Genomic DNA, 21,101 nt, shown 5'->3' on the forward strand with positions numbered 1-21,101 from the left:
TACAAACATCTCAAAAATGATATTGACAGGAAGTGCAAAATGGCTAAGCAGGGATGGCTAGAGGACAAATGTAAGGATGTAGAGGCTTATCTCACTAGGGGTAAGATAGATACTGCCTGCAGGAAAATTAAAGAGACCTTTGGAGAAAAGAGAACCACTTGTATGAATATCAAGAGCTTTGATGGAAACCCAGTTCTAAGCAAAGAAGGGAAAGCAGAAAGGTGGAAGGAGTATATAGAGGGTCTATACAAGTTGTGATGTACTTGAGGACAATATTATGGAAATGGAAGAGGATGTAGATGAAGATGAAATGGGAGATATGATAGTGCGTGAAGAGTCTGACAGAGCACTGAAAACCTGAGTCGCAACAAGGCCCAGGGAGTAGACAACATTCCATTAGAACTACTGACAGCCTTGGGAGAGCCAGTCCTGACAAAACTCTACTATCTGATGAGCAAGATGTATGAGGCAGGCGAAATTCCCTCAGACTTCAAGAAGAACATAATAATTCCAATCCCAAAGAAAGCAGGTGTTGACAGATGTGAATATTACCGAACTATCAGATTAATAAGTCACAGCTGCAAAATACTAATGCGAATTCTCTACAGATGAATGGAAAAACTGGTAGAAGCCGACCTCGGGGAAGATCAGTTTGGATTCCGTAGAAATATTGGAACACGTGAGGCAATACTGACCCTACGACTTATCTTAGAAGAAAGATTAAGGAGAGGCAAACCTAAGTTTCTACCATTTGAAGACTTGGAGAAAGCTTTTGACAATGTTGACTGGAATACTCTCTTTCAAATTCTGAAGGTGGCAGGGGTAAAATACAGGGTGTGAAAGGCTATTTACAATTTGTACAGAAAGCAGATGGCAGTTATAAGAGTCAAGGAACATGAAAGGAAGCAGTGGTTGGGAAGGGAGTGAGACAGGGTTGTAGCCTCTCCCCGATGTTATTCAATCTGTTTATTGAGCAAGCAGTAAAGGAAACAAAAGAAAAGTTTGGAGTAGGTATTAAAATCCATGGAGAAGAAATAAAAACTCTGAGGTTCGCTGATGACATTGTAATTCTGTCAGAGACAGCAAAGGACTTCAAAGGAGGGTATAAGATGAACATCAACAAAAGCAAAACAAGGATAATGGAATGTAGTCAAATTAAGTCGGGTGATGCTGAGGGAATTAGATTGGGAAATGAGACACTTAAAGTAGTAAAGGAGTTTTGCTATTTGGGGAGCAAAATAACTTATGATGGTCGAAATAGAGAGGATATAAAATGTAGACTGGCAATGGCAAGGAAAGCGTTTCTGAAGAAGAAAAATTTGTTAACATCGAGTATAGATTTAAATGTCAGGAAGTCGTTTCTGAAAGTATTTGTATGGAGTGTAGCCATGTATGGAAGTGAAATGTGGATGATAAATAGTTTAGACAAAAAGAGAATAGAAGCTTTCAAAATGTGGTGCTAAAAAAGAATTCTGAAGATTAGATAGGTAGATCACATAACTAATGAGGAGGTATTGAATAGAATTGTGGAGAAGATGAGTTTGTGGCACAACTTGACTAGAAGAAGGGATCGGTTGGTAGGACATGGTCTGAGGTATCAAGGGATCACCAATTTAGTATTGGAGGGCAGCGTGGAGGGTAAAAATCGTAGAGGGAGACCAAGAGATGAATACACTAAGCAGATTCTGAAGGATGTAGGCTGCAGTAGGTACTGGGAGATGAAGAAGCTTGCACGGGCTAGAGTAGCAAGGAGAGCTGCATCAAACCAGTCTCAGGACTGAAGACCACAACAACAACAACAATTTTTCTATTTTCCATTAGTATTTTATTTTTCTAAAAATTTCCAATTTCATAATCAAAGTGAGTCATGCTTGGGTAGTTCAGTTGGTAGAGCACTTGCCTGTGAAAAGCAAAGATCCCGAGTTCGAGTCTCGGTCTGGCACGTAGCTTTAATCTGCCAGGAAGTTTCATATCAGCACACACTCCGCTGCAGAGTGAAAATCTCATTCTGGAAGCTTCCCCCAGGCTGCGGCTAAGCCATGTCTCCACAATATCCTTTCTTTCAGGAGTGCTAACTCTGTAAGGTTTGTAGGAGAGCTTCTGTAAAGTTTGGAAGGTAGGAGACGAGGTACTGGCAGAATAAAGCTGTGAGGACGGGGCGTGAATCATGCTTGGGTAGCTCAGTTGGTAGAGCACATCTCCAAAACACTACAAGGAAGAAGGGAAGATTAGATTTTAATGCCCCATCAACTTTGAGGTCATAAAAGCAAATTGCAAGCTCAGAATAGGAAAGGATGGGGTAGGATATCAGTGATGCCCATTTCAAGGAACTGTCCTGACATTTGACTCTAGCAATTTAGGGAAATCACAGAAAACCTAAATCTAGTTAGTGAGATGTGAATTTGAACCATCATCCTCCCAAATGCGAATCCAATGTGGTGACCATTGTGCCACCTCTCTCAGTTGCAGTCACTGTATAAGGATGACAACGGATTAAGCTGGAGATGACTTGGATGTACTTTTGTGATTAGTGTTCTCTTAACAAAAATCAGAGGAATTCAGTCATACAATACCATGGCTCATAACAACATCATGCCTGGAGTTGTTCCTGTATTGTTAACTGATACATTCTTCCAGCTGCCATTATGGTGGTTGAAGCTGGACTTGCAAATGAAAATCACTGTCACCAGGTACAGGTCTGCTCTCATTACTAAACATAGCTGAGAGCCATTAACCTTTCATTTGAGTCTTTTATTACTTCAGTTCACACAGCCTTCATAGTAATTAGATGTGAGAGAAATCTGCCAAGGGGCACATAGTAACTATGGTAACTAAAGTTAATAAATCAGTCAAGAAAGCTAGGAGAGTGTTTCTACTTGGAAGAGCAGATAAGCAGTTGTTAGCATCTCACTTAGACAATGAACTGACATCATTAAGTTCTGGTTTGATGGATGTACAGGAATTATGGGCAAAGTTTAAATAGATTGTAAATCATGCTCTGGAGAAGTATGTGGCAAGTAAGTGGATTAGGGATGGAAAAGACCTGTCGTGGTTTAACGATGAAATTCAGAAAATGCTGAGGAAGAAATGGCTGTTGCACTCTTTGTTCAAAAAACAGCATGCAAATGATGACTGTCAAAAGTTAGTAGAGATTCATGTTCTATAAAAAGATCTATGCCTGAAACATGCAACAACTACTGCCGTTATACCTTAGCAAAAGATCTGACTGAGAATCTGTGAAAATTCTGGTTCTACATGAAATTGCTAAGGGGCTCTGAGGTTTCTATCCAGTCACTCATTGAGTAGTCTGGTGTGACAGCAAAAGGAAAGCCAAAGCTTTAAATTTTGCATATAACATTCTTCACACAGGAGAATCATACAAACATACCATCATGTGACTATCACAAAGAATCCTGTATGGATGACATAGTAATAGGCATCCCTGGCATAAAGAAACAGTTGAAAGAGTTGAAAGCAAATAAGTGAACAAGTCCAAATGGAATTCCAATTTGGTTTTACAAAAGCAATTCCCAACCCACGGGCCACGGCCAACTTAAAGGCCATGGGCAGTGTGGCACTGGGCCGTGAACACTAGTCAAGATTCAAAAGACAATATAAAAATTATTGGAAGCTTCAGGGTTTTGACTCATCAGTTGTCAGGGTCAGTGAGTACAGAATTAAATAAGAGTCAAAATGCACTATAGCTATCCTATACCATTCACCAGGTAATGGTCCATTTTATCATATCAAATCTACCCTGCCCCTCCTTTAAAAAAAAAATAAATTAAATAAAATAAAATCTGCACACCTACAGACTGCACTACATGTCTAATGTGCAGCCTTAGCTGTTTGCTCATGGCTTTAACACATAACATGCCACAATCTGATTGTAATTTGTTGTGTTAGTAGTTTGTCAGATGCAATTGTTCACAAGGATGACTTGCTTGAATTGCTCATTCAATATCCAGCCACAACAAGAAAGGAGGGAAGAAGATTGTTATGCTACCTCCCATCCACTGCTACACAGCTAAGATGACTAGAGATGGAGCTTTGCTTGAATTTCATACTACTTCAGGGAAGGAGGTGGGCATGGCCCTTTTAAGGTACCATACCGGCACTTGCTTGGGTGACTGCAGAAAACTGATATCTGAAAGGCTAACCCAAGAACTGAACCCAGTTGTCTTGAATGCAAATTCAAGGTGTCAGCTACTATATCACCTCACTCAGTTCCTGTGGAGATGATGCTGATATAGTATTCACGGACTTTTCCATATATTTGGCTGTTAATAGAATCCGTATTTATGCAAGTTTGTAGAACTGATATTCAGATACTGAATTGTGGCATGTACAATAATTTTTATAGCTAAGTCATTGCAAAATAAAGAAAGAGAGAGAGAAAAAGAGAAAACTGTTGCTGAATATTGCCTTTAATTTTTATGGATAAAATTTCAGAATACACTGAGAAGTCAGTCTGCATATAATTTATGCACTGTTATAGCTGGCATCTGACACATGTGTGTATTGTTCACTGTCTTCGACAGTTTTTTACAAAACTGCAACAGAAGAAACATTAATGCAAGCATATTCTGTTTGCACATGCGGAGATAATGAGGTTTGAAGGCAAAGAGATACATCTCAAACTGTATGGATGACTGCAATGACTAAGGTTGTAGCGACTTTGAAATACTATTTTCTCTGTATATTTTCTTAAAAATTTCTAGCTCTGATGGGTAATCATTAACAATGGAGGCATAAAAAATCTCTAACAACTGAGGTACACTTTTACAACTAGAATTTAATATTGTATGAGCAATTTCCCAATGGGTCAAAATACATCTAACAGTGTTTCAGAATTTTTGTGACAACATAAGGAAACTCATTAAAGAAGGGATATGTTAATATGAAACTGAAGACAATGAGTGACACATAGACATGGTGACAGTAAGCATAGTTTGCACTGTCATGGTCATGCCAAGGACGAGTGTGAACACTGCCATGTAAATTCCTACAACAATACTTCTAGCCACATCAGTGGAATCATGGCCCAGTTACAGCACTGCTCCGTCTCTTGTATGTACATGGCTGGCATACTGGCATATATTTTTGGTGCCTTTAACATTCTTAATAACTCTGCAAGATAAAGCAGAAGCAACATTAATGAAACTTCAACCATGGGGTCAACAAATGTAACAAGATTCCTTTGGCATATTTTCACTCTAACATGATTTTCTGGAAACCAACAAAATCAAAATTGATAAAATATCAGCTACAATCATAACAGAGCACTAATTTCCTTTAAACAGTATCTTTATTTAGAACTGTTAATTTTTTGAACATGCAGTTTTCAAAACTAATAATAACTGATTTTAGTTACTTATCTTAAACTGTAATTATACATTTTGTTCTTCAGTCATATGAATGAGAAATCAACCAACTAGACTTACTACAGCAATATCTAAGTATTTTCATGTTTCTTTTAGGAATTACTTCCTAAAAAAGAGGGTGAAATTCAATGGATCAGAAAGCCCTTTGAAGAAATTTCATCATCTGAAGACGACTCATTAATGTTAATTGAAATATCATGTAACCAGTCTCTAAACTCATTTTTTGAAAAAAAAAAAAAAAAAAAAAAAAAAAAAAAAAAAAAAAAAAAAAAAAAAAAAAAAAAAAAAACAAAAAAAAACCACACACACACACACACCACCAGTCTCATCTGGGATAAGTGTTTGGCAAGTATTTGATGGGCTTTTAGAGGACCTATCTGTGTGAACGAGCCTTTTCAACCTTACTTTTCTCAAAAAATAAGTACAGAAATAGACTGAATGTAGAGAGTAATTTGAGGCTAAAATTAACAATTTTAATCCAGATCTTGATTCTCTTGTGGAGGACAAACAATGTCAAAAGTCCCACTGAATTGTTTTTAACACTGATCACTTGATTTTGAGGTTCATATAATTGTGACAGATGAGGGCATACAACAAAATTTTCTTGTAAAAAATAAATAAATAATAATAATAATTGCACAGTATCTTTTACTAATGTCAGTAGGCCTAATTTTGTATATAAAAGCTTTGTAAGATAGGTGGCCCACACATCTATGATATTGGCCCCTTACTTAGCTTGCATTTATCATGAATCTCTCGCCAAGCACCAAGTCTTACAGACTGGAAGAAAGGGCAGGTGGCTCTTGTATATAAGAAGAGTAAAAGAAAGGACTCACAAAATTAAAGACCAATATCCTTAACATTGGCTTGCTGCTGAAGTCTTGAACATAGTCTGAGTTTGAATATAACAAATTTCCTTCAGAACAAAGAGCTTCTGTCCATGAATCAGTATGGTTTCAGAAAGCATCGCTCATGCAAAACTCAGCTTACTTTTTTCTCATGTGGTATACTGCAAACTAAGGATGAACAGCAACAGGCATTCCATTCCATATTTCTAGATTTCTGAAAAGCATTTGACACAGTGCCCCACTGCAAACTGTCAACAAAGGTACAAGCATGATGAATAGTTTCCCAAATATGTGAGTGGCTCAAGTTATAGAACTCAGCACATTTCCTTCGATGATGAGTGTTCATCAGAGACCAGGATATCACCAAGAGTGTCCCAAGAAAGAGTGATAGACTGCTGTTATTTTCTATGTACATAAATGATCTGGTGGACAGGTGGGGCAACAATATGTGGCTGTTTGGTGATGATACTGTGATGTATGGGAAGGTGTCATTGTTGAGTGACAGTAGAAGGATACAAGATGACTTAGACAAAATTTATAGTTGATGTGACAATGGCAGATAGCTCTAAATTTAGAAAATGTAAGTCAATGCAGATGAGTAGGAAAAACAAACTTCTAATGTTTAAATACAGTGCTGGTAGTGTCCTGCTTGACACAGTCATATCATTTAAATATCCAGATGTAATACTGCAAAGCAGTATGAAATTAAACAAGCATTTGAAGACTCTGGTAGAGAAGATGAATGGCTGAACTCAGTTTATTCGGAGAATTTTGGGAAAGCATGGTTCATCTATAAAAGAAACTGCTCTAGAATACTGCTTGAATTTTTGGGATCCGCACCAGATCATATTAAAGGAAGACATTGAAGCAATTCAGAGGCTGGCTACTAGATTTGTACTCACTGGCCTGAACAACATGCCAGTATTATGGAGATGCTTCAGGTATTCAAATGGGAATGGCTGGAGAGAAGTCAATATCCTTTTCAAGAAACACTACTGAGAAAATTTAGAGAACTGGCATTTGAAGCTGATAATAGAATGATTCTACTGCCACCAAAATACATTTCGCAGAAGGATCACAAAGACAAGATATGAGAAATTGTGGGTCATATGGAGGCATATAGACTGTCAATTTCTCTGCAAGTTGAACAGAAAAGGAAATGACCAGTAATGATATAGGATACCCTTTACCATGCACTGTATGGTGGCTTGCAGAGTATGTATCTAAATGCAGAGGTAGATGTAGATTTACTTGTAATTCAGTTTCCAGCAATTAATAGCTGGCAGTGTTTGATGATGTCCTGGCTGCATAATTTGTTCTAATTTATTGTATGAGCAGTACTAGATGGTAATTTGATGTGGCTATCCAATCATTAAACTATATGCCACTACCATTGAGAACCAGGTCAATGAAAATGTAAATTTTCTTTGGATAATTACCCAACTTTAACACCTGGCTGACAACTTACACCCACTAAGTTGGCCAGCTTTTAAGAAGAAGAATCCATTTTCTTGCAGGTCCACTAAATGACCGTGAATTAATTCAGTTACTTGTATGAATGTGTTTGGGTAACACTACTCTGGATTGTCTCCAATTTTTATTCACCAGTCCAATGTTAGAAATGACTGCAAGTCAGACACAACTGTCATTGCCTCAGCATTTTCATGCACAACATAGTGTTGCTGCATGATCCATTTTATGCACCTTTGAAGCATTGTCTTGAATCCTGTACTTCCCACAATCACTGTGTGTGTGTGTGTGTGTGTGTGTGTGTGTGTTATTTTTTTTTCATTTTTCTCTGATATAAGTGTTATTCAGTATAAAGGTGTAAATTAAATACAAAATTCAATGGATATGCATTGTTTGCAATTTGTAGCATGTATTACATAGACACATAAAAACTATTATAAAATGACAACAATAGATTGTTTCAGACATTCTCAGTTGTTTCACAGAAAAAAATTCGCTAAATATTATCTGTTCATATATATTTCCAAGTTAAAAAAAGTATGATGACATTCTTTCACCTGCACTGAAACATTTCCTAATAATAAAGATAGTGTGCTGCCAATGAAAAAAGAGAACACTGTGGGATTAAGTAGCCATCTAAAATTATGTGAGGGACTGTATGAATATGTATTATCATACTTGCAGGTACATAAGATGAACTGTAGTCCTTTTAGACAGGGTGTACATATACAGAAACTTCATGGATTTCATTCATCTTTGAAGTTAAAACACAAGATAAATATTGTGATATAAAGTCTTAATCAAATGAAATAAGCCATCTGTGATTAATACCAAACAGCAACTGCATGTTGCCACATTTTAGAACATCAGTGCAGTCTCAGGTTTGCTCAAACATTGGTGGCATGTTTGGTGCTGAGATAGGTTAGAATTGTTAAATGATGAGTGAATTCCAGGTGGAGATGCAGTAGGAATGTAGCATTCTGCTCATTGCTTACCCTTTATCAAATGCTTTTCTTAATGGTGAATTGTGTCTCAGTGCAAAACTTCTTTGATATCCAACACCACTGACAACAGGAATTTCACCTAAACCACACAGACTTTCTTCTGAGTGTTGGCTGTTTTGTAGGTATGTATGGGCATCAACTTGACCACATGAAAAAGCAATAGTCCCCTGAAATTCATAATCACAAGTAAATTTTTTTTTCCTGTCACTCATAGTGAATATTTTTATTAAAATTTGTTTTTCGCTTCTTTATAACTAACTGACCATAAAAATTACATATAACAATGTATTTTGACTAAAAAGTGATCACCTGTTAAATAACAAACAAGAAATAAGGAGAAACAAGTACTTCCCTTCAGATGAAGTGCAGCTGCATTTATGATTAGAAAATCACATTAACTTTCATGTGTTTACTCTTATCCTGCCTTACACCCACCCACCCACACACACACACACACACACACACACACACACACACACACACACACACACACACACACACACACATTCCAGACTCAGAATACTTACAATTATAAATTTATACATCTATGTGTCTGTACTCTATATTAAAAATAATATTTCAGAATGTATTGCCAGAAAGGAAATACACGAACACAACACCAGGTTGAATGGTAATTTAGACATACCGCGCCACAGATTAGCGAGAACAGGAAATTCCCACAAAGTTAACCCACTCAAAATGTTCAATAAACTGCCAATTCATGTTCAGTCTATGGATACAAATTCTTTTAAAATTAAGTGGTACAGCTGGCTGTCAGATCATCCATTCTATGACATTAAAGAATTCTTTGAGATGCCTGAGGAGAATATAAGCATTTAAAAGTTGTCTGTAGTTAAACATATTATTTTGTGCTGTGGTTAATCGTGTGTAATTACAAAGTTTATACTATAAACAATAAAATACCATATTATATTAGATTATAATATAGCTTGTTGTGTTAGCTTTTAAAAGCTATCCTTTGTAATTTGGTACACTGCCATGCTTCAAATGTATTTATAATGTATTGACAGAAGTTTATTTTGTTATTCTGTATGTACTAGTACATCTTGTATGACGAAGCCAATATCATTGTAAAATGATCTATGGTGAATAAAATCCTTGAAATTCTTGAAGTTCTTGAAACTGGTTATTAATGCCTGTCTGGGCAGACAGATGTGAGGCTAGAGGACTGGATTAGAACATGAAGAAGGTAGAAAAATGTGCATAGCGTGGAAGGTTGGAGGAGTATTTCATTTCAGAATAGGTGGGGAACAAATGGCTCTTAGTGGCAGTGGCAAATGTCTTCTAAAACTGATAATAATTACAAAACTTATGAGATGTTATGTATTTGATATTGCAGTGCCATGTTCAGATAGCCAAGTGGCAAGGCAACTGCTGATGATAAGCGGAAAATCTGGATTCAAATCCCAGCCTGGCACAAATTTTCATTGTCATTATTCTATTATACAGCTGATGGTAGTCCGTATTCACAACCAAAAATACATTTCATGAGACAGGATGTGTGTGAGAGAGAAAAGGCACAGAAAAGGGAATTAAATCTCAGTGTAGGAGAAGAATGGGCTAGAAGTTTGTGACGTGAAGAGAGATCAAAAGGTGAGGGCAAAGCTGTATTCTGATAACCTCAGCACTGTGTGCCCATAAGCTCCAGGCAAAGCTGTAGGAAGCTAGTAAGAGTGAGAGAAGGATGTAGTCAAAGATGAAGACTAGCCAACATTTAATACACTATTCAGAGGAGCTGTTGTTGGGGCAGGAGAGAGGGCGAGTCAAAATTGGGAGCATATTAATGGAGCTATTTAAGACATCAATATTGTGGTGAGCAATCTGTCCGGCAACTGGGCAATTACGTTTGTACAATATTTTAGTGCCTGTATTATTCTGAGTTACGATGTAAAAGCACTGTGGCAGCTACAACTGTTATGAAATAAATCAAATTTATTTATCCATCGACACTGAGCAAGTGATTTTCAAGTAAAATGTCTCACCTATACGGAAATACACATAATGGATGTATGAGCACCATTTTTAGGTGCATGGTTGATGACATATGAAAGTTTGGGTCTAGCTGTGAGCTGTGTGTGGCTAGCCACATGGTAAGGCAACTGCTCATGATAAGTGGGAAATCCAGGTTCGAGTCCTAGTCCGCCTCAAATTTTCCTTGTCATTCCATTTTACAGCTAATGGTTGTCCCTATTCACAGTTCTGAATACATTTAATGTAATTAAATTTGTAGTTTTGTGTACTGCCCATTTTTTTGGGTGGGGAGCTGATTAATTGTCATACCCACACAGAACACTGTGCAATAATTATATGCAGTATATGATGAGTTTTCTTTCACTTGTTATGAAATGAAAAATACCAAGCAATAATAGAGGCTGTTTGCATGGAACAGATCCTGAACTCAGGATGCAGAATTGCATATATGATTGGCATAGTGACAGACTGAGATATTGTGTAGTTTGAGTTAATGGTGGAATATCACAGAAGATGAAGAATAAAGGTAAGAGTGTGCATGGGAGATCCTCCACCTCAATGCACAATGAGATGTAATAGAAGCCCTAGCAAAAGTTATGGTTGAGTTTTTACAAATACAAATGTTTTATTCCACTCTTGAGCATATTTACATGCAACTGGTGCCGTCAGTGTTCACATAATAATAATAATAATAATAATATAAACTTTGACATTACAAATTTTATTAAGTACAATATAATAATCCAGGATGGATGCAATACATATTTGTGCAAATGTAAATAACAACAAGAAGCTTACTAATAGATCAATTACAAGATAAATAAACTACATAGTTCAGTGAATGACAAATAAATAATCAAACAGATAATTAACAATAAGTACATGAAAAAGTAATAAAATAGTTGCACAGTATGGCATATGTATAGTTTGCAGTTAATAGTACTGGTCATTATTTACCATCAGCACAGAAGTTACAAGGAGGTCTTGGCTGGTTTATAGGTGTGGTGAGTGTGTTATAATTATGGATAGAAATGGTGAGTTATTACAGTTTATAAACTAGCTGGACAAACTGTTGTCTGTCTGAAGATCACAACAAGAGTACCGGATTATTAAGGTAACGTTCTATTCACGCTGCAGATACAGTGCACACAGGTAGAAAAGGACAAAAGTGTCTGATGTGAAACAGGTAACAGTTGTCCAAATAACATCATGGAATTCTGCATGACCTGCTCATATGGGATAACATGCAGCATAACAGGAATGTGAATCAGACATTGCTCAAATCCACACAATTAATTGATGGTCCCTTGACTTGCACACAATACACCATAGCTGCAGTTTTTAGGCAGTCTTCCACACATGCTTAGACAAATGACAAACTGGTTACCAATCTCCACCTGATAAAACATACACCACAAACAGCTAAAATATCATAACAAATAACAACAAAGTTTACATAATTCAGACAGGTTGCAGACACAGATTTTCTCCCTTAGGTTAGCTGACAACTGTGGAAACAGGAAGGTAATCCATAAATAAATAAATGCCAAACCATCAACTAAAACAAACCTTGGGAGAGCTCTTAAGAGGAAGAGTTTGATTCTGGTTCCAAACATTCATGTTAGCACCTAAAGAAACAATCATCAGTGTGAGTAAGTCTTCTTTATATTGGTAAAGATGATTAGCTACAAAGTTTTTCAAGACTTTTCTTGGATGAAATGTTCTTGGTTAATTTGCTGTGTCAAAAATCTGATAAAAACTTTCTATGAATTTAATGTGGCAAGTTAACTAAAAACCTTTTACCCAGAATGTATTATTGTTAAAAATGTCATAGTAGATGAAGAGTAACTGTGCAGTAACACAAATACAGATTCTTTTTAAGCGTAAATAGCGTTTAGCAAACCAATGTAATGACAGTTTTTTGTGTCTTATATGAAAATAGGGAGCAGTTCTGCAGTAATCCATAGTTTCACTTGTATCATGTCATGAGTGATCTCCCTCAGGGTGGCATCTACAAAACATAGAGAGTGAATGAATGTTAAAGTTAGATAAAAATCACATCATTACTTACTTCTAAAGCTCCTTCTAAGCCCTCTTCTAATGAGAGAAATTCTGGTACCAATTCCAGTTTGTGTAAATTTTGGGATAGTGGATTTCTTTCAATCTGTAATTAGATAAATAAAATATGTTAAAAGAACTGGTAACTTTCTGTGGTGCTGTAGAAGATCATTGTGCTTCCCATCACACGTAGGAGGTGCAAGCACTCAAATATCCATCAAGATTTAGATTTTTCTAGCTCTGTTAACTTACTTCATCCAAACAGTGGGATGGTTTGTGTGAAGGAGCCCCAGTCAGTTTCATCTCAATTGCCCTCACTGTTAAACTCTAACCTATTTGTTCTTTTCCCAACACATGAATTTACATGGCGTCTGACAAAGTTAAGGGAATGCTATCTTCCCTTCCCCAAACAAAAGCAGGAGATTCTTCCTGAAATCTTGCAACTGAACTTGGGCTCGTTTACTACCTATTTTTTCACGTGGCTCATCTGTAAAGGGGGTTGATAGTAAACGGTTGCATTTGTGCCCCTATTATTGAGTCAGATATTGGCTGGCTTTTGAAGAGCAGTGAATTGAACTATATACGTTCAGATTGAAACTTATTTATTCAAAAGAAACACTTTAATGTTGTGGCCATGCATTTTTAACTTCACAAATAATAATCAGTGCAATTCGTACACTGTCTCACACCCACACACTTTCACTTTGTTCCTTCGCGTACCCTGGCATCCATGCTTACACTTGCGGCACTTTGCCACTCCCAACTCTCTACCACAACGGCCAACGACCAGAGACCCCGATTTTCCCGCTCATATCCACAGTCCTGAGTTGGGTCACATGACACTACAGTAGTCAAAATAATCGCTAAACATGGCCACAATTCATTTACAATATTTTATAATATATAAATACTTAAACCTAAATACATTATATAATTTTACAAATTATCACCACACTTATATAATTCGTTGCAATTAGAAGAAAACCAAAACACTATGCAACGGAACTACAACGCCCATCAAAACACAAAACAAGTATTTTCCGGTCTATTTTGCCCAGCATATTATCTATGCTGCTGTGCTTTAAATTTTAAATTACTTGAAAGAGTTCCATATTATCTCCTGTTACCTTACAATCTTTGGACAGCCTAAAAATTGAACTGGTTGGAATCACAAGGAGACTTTATAGCAGCAGCATATTATGGCATACACTATAATAGCAAACATTAAGATATCAACTTGATAAAAGCACCAGTAAATTATTTCAAAAACAATAAGTGATAATTAACTTTTTTTAATAGGATTTGAAACCAACTTTGTGGGCAGTAGTCCTTATGCACTGCTGTCAATAATGTGGTATACGTAACTTCAAATACTGTCACTAAGAAAAAACATTGCTTGTCATAAAGATCCAAGTTCACTAACAACTTCACTTTATCTTTTAGATTAATAAATTAGTCAGACAAAAACTTTCTACTGTCTAGGCAACAGCAGATGTAGGCACAAACAACAGATGACATGAAGGCTACTATGCGAGAAAATTGTTGGAGAATCTGAGACTGTCCAGGGATTAACTGTTCTTATGCCCATAATTAATTACACACACACACACACACACACACACACACACACACTCAATTGTGCTAATCTTTCTCTCTCACTCTCTTTCTCTGTTGCATACACATAATACTAATACATATTCAGAAATTATCCTATGGAGTAGAAGAAGTTGTCAGGCAGATGTGAATTCAGTTAAAATTCAAAGTTAATTTTATCAACTATTAAGTTCTTTACATCACTGGACAGGGGCTCAAAGGATTTTAGGGTTGAATACTTTCCTCCAGAAGGTTGTATACATGGAAGAACCCTGGAGATACTAAAAGGTATCAGATAGATTATATAATGGTAAGACAGAGATTTAGGAACCAGGTTTTAAATTGTAAGACATTTCCAGGGGCAGATGTGTACTCTGACCACAATCTATTGGTTATGACCAGTAGATTAAAACTGAAGAAACTGCAAAAAGATGGGAATTTAAGGAGATGGGACCTGGATAAACTGAAAGAACCAGAGGTTGTACAGAGTTTTAGGGAGAGCATAAGGGAACAATTGACAGGAATGGGGGAAATAAATACAGTAGAAGAAGAGTGGGTAGCTTTGAGGGATGAAGTAGTGAAGGCAGCAGAGGATCAAGTAGGTAAAAAGACCAGGGCTCTTAGAAATCCTTGGGTAACAGAAGAAATATTGAATTTAATTGATGAAAGGAGAAAATATAAAAATGCAGTTAATGAAGCAGGCAAAAAGGAATACAAATGTCTCAAAAATGAGATCGATAGGAAGCGCAAAATGGCTAAGCAGGGATGGCTAGAGGACAAATGTAAGGATGTAGAGGCTTATCTCACTAGGGGTAAGATAGATGCTGCCTACAGGAAGACTAAAGAGACCTTTGGAGATAAGAGAACCACTTGTATGAACATCAAGAGCTCAGATGGAAACCCAGTTCTAAGCAAAGAAGGGAAAGCAGAAAGGTGGAAGGAGTATATAGAGGGTCTATACAAGGGCGATGTACTTGAGGACAATATTATGGAATTGGAAGAGGATGTAGATGAATATGAAATGGGAGATACGGTACTGCGTGAAGAGTTTGACAGAGCACTGAAAGACCTGAGTCGAAACAAGGCCCCCGGAGTAGACAACATTCCATGGAACTACTGACGGCCTTGGGAGAGCCAGTCCTGATAAAACTCTACCATCTGGTGAGCAAGATGTATGAAACAGGCGAAATACCCTCAGACTTCAAGAAGAATATAATAATTCCAATCCCAAAGAAAGCAGGTGTTGACAGATGTGAAAATTACCGAACTATCAGTTTAATAAGTCACAGCTGCAAAATACTAACACGAATTCTTTACAGATGAATGGAAAAACTAGTTGTCGACGCGCTCAATAGCTGACGGCAATGAGACAATTTCTGTACAGGTTTGTCAAGTTTCTCATGCAAGGTTATAAAATAATGACAGTTTTTGTAAAACTGTGTACTATGTGGGGTGATTTCAGACAATGCCCAGAACGTACAGGAGCAGGAGAGGTGCTACAGTATAGTGTAATTATGACCCGGAACTTTTAGATAAAGCTGTTCGTGATATTTAGAGTCGTAAATTATCATACAGAAAAGCGTGTGATTTATATGGTATACCTAAATCAACCCTACAAAATAAAGTGCAGGAAGCACATCTGAAAAAAATGGGAGGACAGCCAGTGCTAAATAAAGAAGAAGAAGAAATGTTGAAGCAAGGTATCTTGAGGTTTGCACATTGGGGATTTCCCTTCACTAAATTGGATATTAGATATTCAGTTAAAGGCTACCTTGATAAATCTGGCCAAAAAGAAAAGAAATTTCATAATAATCTGCCAGGAGAAGAATGGGTGCATTTATTCCTCAAATGACAGTCAGAAGATCTTTCCGCTCGCTTAAGCGAAAATATTAAACGAGCTCGTCCAGAAGTGAACAAAGAGACTGTTAAGATGTTTTGCTCCAATATCAAGGCAAAGCCGGAAAATCTCTCACCTAACAACATGATCAACTATGATGAAACCAACATGTCAGATGATCCAGGCAAGCAGCAGTTAATTACGAAACGAGGGAGTAAGCATGCTGAAAAAGTGATGGACTCATCAAAATCTAGGGTCTCAATAATGATGGCAGCTAGTGCTGATGGTAAACTGCTTCCTCCTTAGGTCCTTTACAAATCAGAGTATTTGTGGGACATTTGGCAAGAAGGTGGACCACAAGGAACCCATTTCAATAGGAACAAAAGTGGATTGTTTCACCTGCCAGTATTTGAAGACTGGTTCTTTACAATAGCTTTGCCCTATTTGAAGAGGCAAAATGGGCCCAAGTCATGATTGGAGGCAACTTATCCAGTCACATGTCTTTAGGTGTTATTGAAGAGTGTGAGAGGAACAATATTTCATTCATTCTCCTTCCCCCAAATAGCACGCACCTCCTCCAACCGCTTGATGTAAGCTTCTTCAGGCCAATGAAAGCAGCGTGGTGAGCTGTATTAACTGATTGGAAGAAACACACTCATGGGACCATTTCCAAGGATGTCTTCCCATCTCTTCTGAAGCAGACACTGACTAAGATTTCAGCAAACTCCAAGGAAAACATAAAGGGTGATTTCACGCCATGGGCCTAATCCATTTTGATCCAGATCATGTCTTACAAAAATTGTCTGATAATGAGGAGAGCTAGCAAAGCAACGCAGATGCATGGTCTTCCGCTTTTGAAGAAATGCTCAAAGAAATTTTTTATCCTCCAAATAAGCTTGGTAGCTCCCGCCACCACTGCAATCTAGATGTTCAACCTGGAAAATCAAACACTGGCCGAGATTTTCAAGGAAATGAAAACAGTGCTGAAACAAGTGACAGTGCTTCTAGCAGTAGTGAAAGTGAAAATGGCACATCATCCAATGAAGTTTTACTGCTGAAAGAAGAGGCTTTTCTTGTTGCAGAGTACATATATAAACATGGAAACAAGGAGCAAACAAGGCAGTATGTTGGAGTGGGTACAAATGTTGGTGTTACAGAAGTAAGTGTGAAATCCTTGCACCCACACGAGAACAGTAAAAACATATTTGTGTTTCGTAATGTCCCTGATGAAGACACAGTACAAAAATTGCAAATTTCAAGAATACTTCCTAAACCAGTTGAGAGGAGAGGAATGTTCATTTTTCAAGAAGATGTGCTTTAGACTCAAAGACAATTGTTTATTTAAAGTGTTTGGAACTTAATTTAGAATGATGAGTGAGAAAAATTATTTTGACCTTTTAGTTCAAATGGTTCAAATGGCTCTGAGCACTATGGGACTCAACATCTGAGGTCATCAGTCCCCTAGAACTTAGAACTTCTTAAACCTAACTAACCTAAGGACATCACACACATCCATGCCCGAGGCAGGATTCGAACCTGTGACCGTAGCGGTCACGCAGTTCCAAACTGAAGCACCTAGAACCGCACGGCCTCACCGGCCGGCTGACCTTTTAGTTAAATTACTTTGTTTGTTTCTGTCTGTTTCTAATATTTCAGTTAAGAACCGTAAAAAAATAAATTTTATTTAAATTCTTGCAAAATAAAAACTTATCTATAATATATAAAATTCATTATATCATTCCATATCACTTATTCGTAACAAAGGGCTACCTTAAAATGTGTAAAATGTCACCAAAATCAAATAAAAGGCATGTATAATTTTTTAAAAAGGCAGTAACTGTCCAAATGCACCCTCTATATACTGTAACTTTGGACAGAAATTTAAAAAACATATGTCTGAAATCACCCCAATCCATGGGATGACTTTAGACACTTTGTTTAACTGCATCAGATAAATATACCCACACATACACTTTCTGGTTCTGGAATATTTTATTCGTTACACATATTCCCTACCATTTTCATAACATTCAACTTAATCTAGCAATATGTATGAAAGTTACAATCAAAATAATGACAGAACCATCTGAAATCACCCTGTTTGACAGTACTATATAATATATGAATGTTACTATTATTTTCTAATGGTAATTGAGAATGGACACCACTTACTATACTTCATTACACACTTCTTTTCAAGAATCCCTTTTTCCTTAGGGACGAGCTACCATAGAATATGATGCCATAAGACTTTAATGAATGAAGTCAGGGGAAGTAACTCAACTTTTATATCTTTTATCTCCAAAATTTGATATTATCTGTAATACAAAAGTTGCAGAGCTTAGACATTTAAGATTGGTAACATGTAACTTCCAGATCAGGTTCTCATCAATATGAACATCTAAGATTTTAGAATACTCTGTTTCATTATTGATTTTTCCTCATACAGAATTTCTAATCGAGTAGTTAGGTCTTGTATGACACTGAACTGCTTGTATTGTGTTTTATCTACATTCAGAGACAGTCGATTTGCAAAAAACCAGTTACCCATTTTAAAGAAAATATTACTTACATTTCATATGTTGAAGTTACTCCATCAGACCTGATTATAATACTTGTATGATCAACTAAGAGAACTATTTTTGCTTCTTGGATGTATTATAGAAGATCAATAGTGGACTTTTTCCTGTGGGACACCTGTAGTGATTATTCCCTATTCTGATGATGCTGTTTCATTGTGTACAGTCCCCAAGTTTCTTAATACTTGTGTGATCAACTAAGAGAACTATTTTTGCTTCTTGGATGTATCATAGAATATCAAAAGTGGACTTTTTCCTGTGGGACACCTGTAGTTATTATTCCCTATTCTGATGATGTTGTTTCATTGTGTACAATCCTCAACTTTCTTAATGCAATAGTCTTCATATTTTTAGTCGATTAGAATGGGAAATCAGCTACCCACAAGATCTCTGATGCCATAATATTTGAGTTTCTCTAGGAGAATACTGTGGACTACATAACCAAATGCTTTTGGCAAGTCAGAGAAAATACCAGTTGGTAACATTTTGTTGTTTAAATTTGGTATAGTCTGATTTGTGAATTGAAAAATAACTTCTTTTCTGGAGAGACCTTTCTGAATTTCAAATTGAGATTGCCCTTGTACACATTTTTTTCAGCACCTTTGAGAAGAATGTAAGTAGTAAGAGTGGTTGGTAATTTGTAATATCTGTCTTACTACCTTTCTTGTAAAGTGATCTGATAATTGCATAATATTACAGGCTGTCTTGAAATATCCTCTGTGAGAGTAATATGTTGTATGTGTTACTGAATTCATTGCATGCATGTGAAGAACAGGATTTCAGTACTTTTCTTCAACTTTGTGAAAGATTTTGGTTTTTAAAGTGTTAAATACAATCTTAACTGATTTTTCAGATCATGGAGTTGTTGTAATTTACCTGCATGTATGAGACACAGATTTTATTGTTTTATCTCTTGAACAGTCCATGCCAATCTTTTGAACTACTTCAAGGAAGTGTTTATTAAATATTTTGGCAACATGTCTTCTACATTTGTTACTTAGCTGCTTTCCTTAGTAACAAAGTCCTCACATTCCTTAACTGATTTCTTAGTTTCTTTCTTAACTATTGCCCACAAATTTAATTCAATTATCTGAATTATTTCTTTCAGAAAGAGGAAGTGATAAACACCAAGAAAGGAGGAGAAACACTGATACAGGATGAAGTAAGTCTGGAGATGGCAAGAGTAGTTGAAGAGTTGCAATGGCTCAATCAGACCATGTGAACAGTATAGAAATAAAGAAGGATGCCTGTAGACTGGAAAAAAGGAATCATAGTGCAAATTTTTTAGAAGATTTTCAGGAAACTATGTGAAAAACTTATAGAGGAATGACTCTGATGTATTATGCTGCCAAGGTATTTGAGAAGATTCCAGAAAAGAGAGCATGGGAGATAGTAGGAGGAGGTCTGAGAGAGGTTCAGACCAGGCAACTTCAAGAGAGAAACTATGAATATGGGAGGAACTTAGTAGGAATGTTTCTGGACATTGAGAAGGCATATGATAAGTGTGAAAAGAAGCAAGATATGGGAAACCCTTCAGAAAAGGGAAATTCAAAGGCTGACTGTGAGAAGAATAAAGGAAATATATCAAGGAAGTGTGAATTGTCTAACAGTAGGAGGAGAGAAGATAGACTATGTGAAAAAGCTGTAGGGGGATGTCTCTGATGTGTTGTGCTGCCAAGATATTGAGCCACACAGTGCTTCAATTGCCTGAGACTGCAGTCATGTGTGTGCGTGAGTTGCATTTGCATGTGTGTGTGTGTGTGTGTGTGTCTATTTTTGACGAAGGCTTTACTGCTCAAAAGCGTTATTTGTGACAGTCTTTTTGTTGTGCCTATCTGCAACTCAGCTTCTCTGCATGGTGAGTAGCAACTTTCCTTTTCATAATATTATTACATTCCATCCTGGATTTTACATTGTGTGAAGATTCATCACTGTTATAGATGAGGGGCGGCAGCATGGATAGGAGATGAAAATATGAAGGCAAAGGTATTTGTAGACATTTTAATGATGTGGGGAAATGGAGATGGAGAGGTACAACAAATACTAACTGTATGAGTGGAAGTGGTGGGACAGTTTGTATTGAAACTGGATACAAAGAAAGGTGAAGTGATGATGACAATGAGGAATAAGGTGAAGGCAGCAATGGGTATAAATATTACAGGACAAGTTCTAAAGAAAGTGGAAAATTTCAAGTACCTGGAGAGTATGACAGAAGACAGTGATAGGAAAGACAAGGAGATAACAAGCCATTATTTCCTGCACAGTGGAAGAAGCATGTACTAGAGCAAGGATATACTGCCAAAATTATATTATACATATTATGCTCCAATACTCAA

At 36.8% G+C, this 21,101-nt stretch overlaps 1 protein-coding gene across 1 annotated transcript in view; it reads right to left on the bottom strand.

The window, feature by feature from the left end:
* LOC126162844 (uncharacterized) overlaps window positions 1–21,101 on the bottom strand; it is a 95,367-nt gene that overhangs the window by 25,251 nt on the left and 49,015 nt on the right. The window contains exons 8-9 of the mRNA XM_049919612.1: window positions 12,770–12,862; window positions 8,698–8,873 (exon numbers count right to left, since the gene is read on the bottom strand). Of these exons, the coding sequence (XP_049775569.1) occupies window positions 8,698–8,873; window positions 12,770–12,862 (269 nt within the window). The remainder of the gene's footprint in view (window positions 1–8,697; window positions 8,874–12,769; window positions 12,863–21,101) is intronic.

The sequence above is a fragment of the Schistocerca cancellata genome, chromosome 1, assembly GCF_023864275.1.
Source record: "Schistocerca cancellata isolate TAMUIC-IGC-003103 chromosome 1, iqSchCanc2.1, whole genome shotgun sequence".
NCBI lineage: Eukaryota > Metazoa > Arthropoda > Insecta > Orthoptera > Acrididae > Schistocerca > Schistocerca cancellata.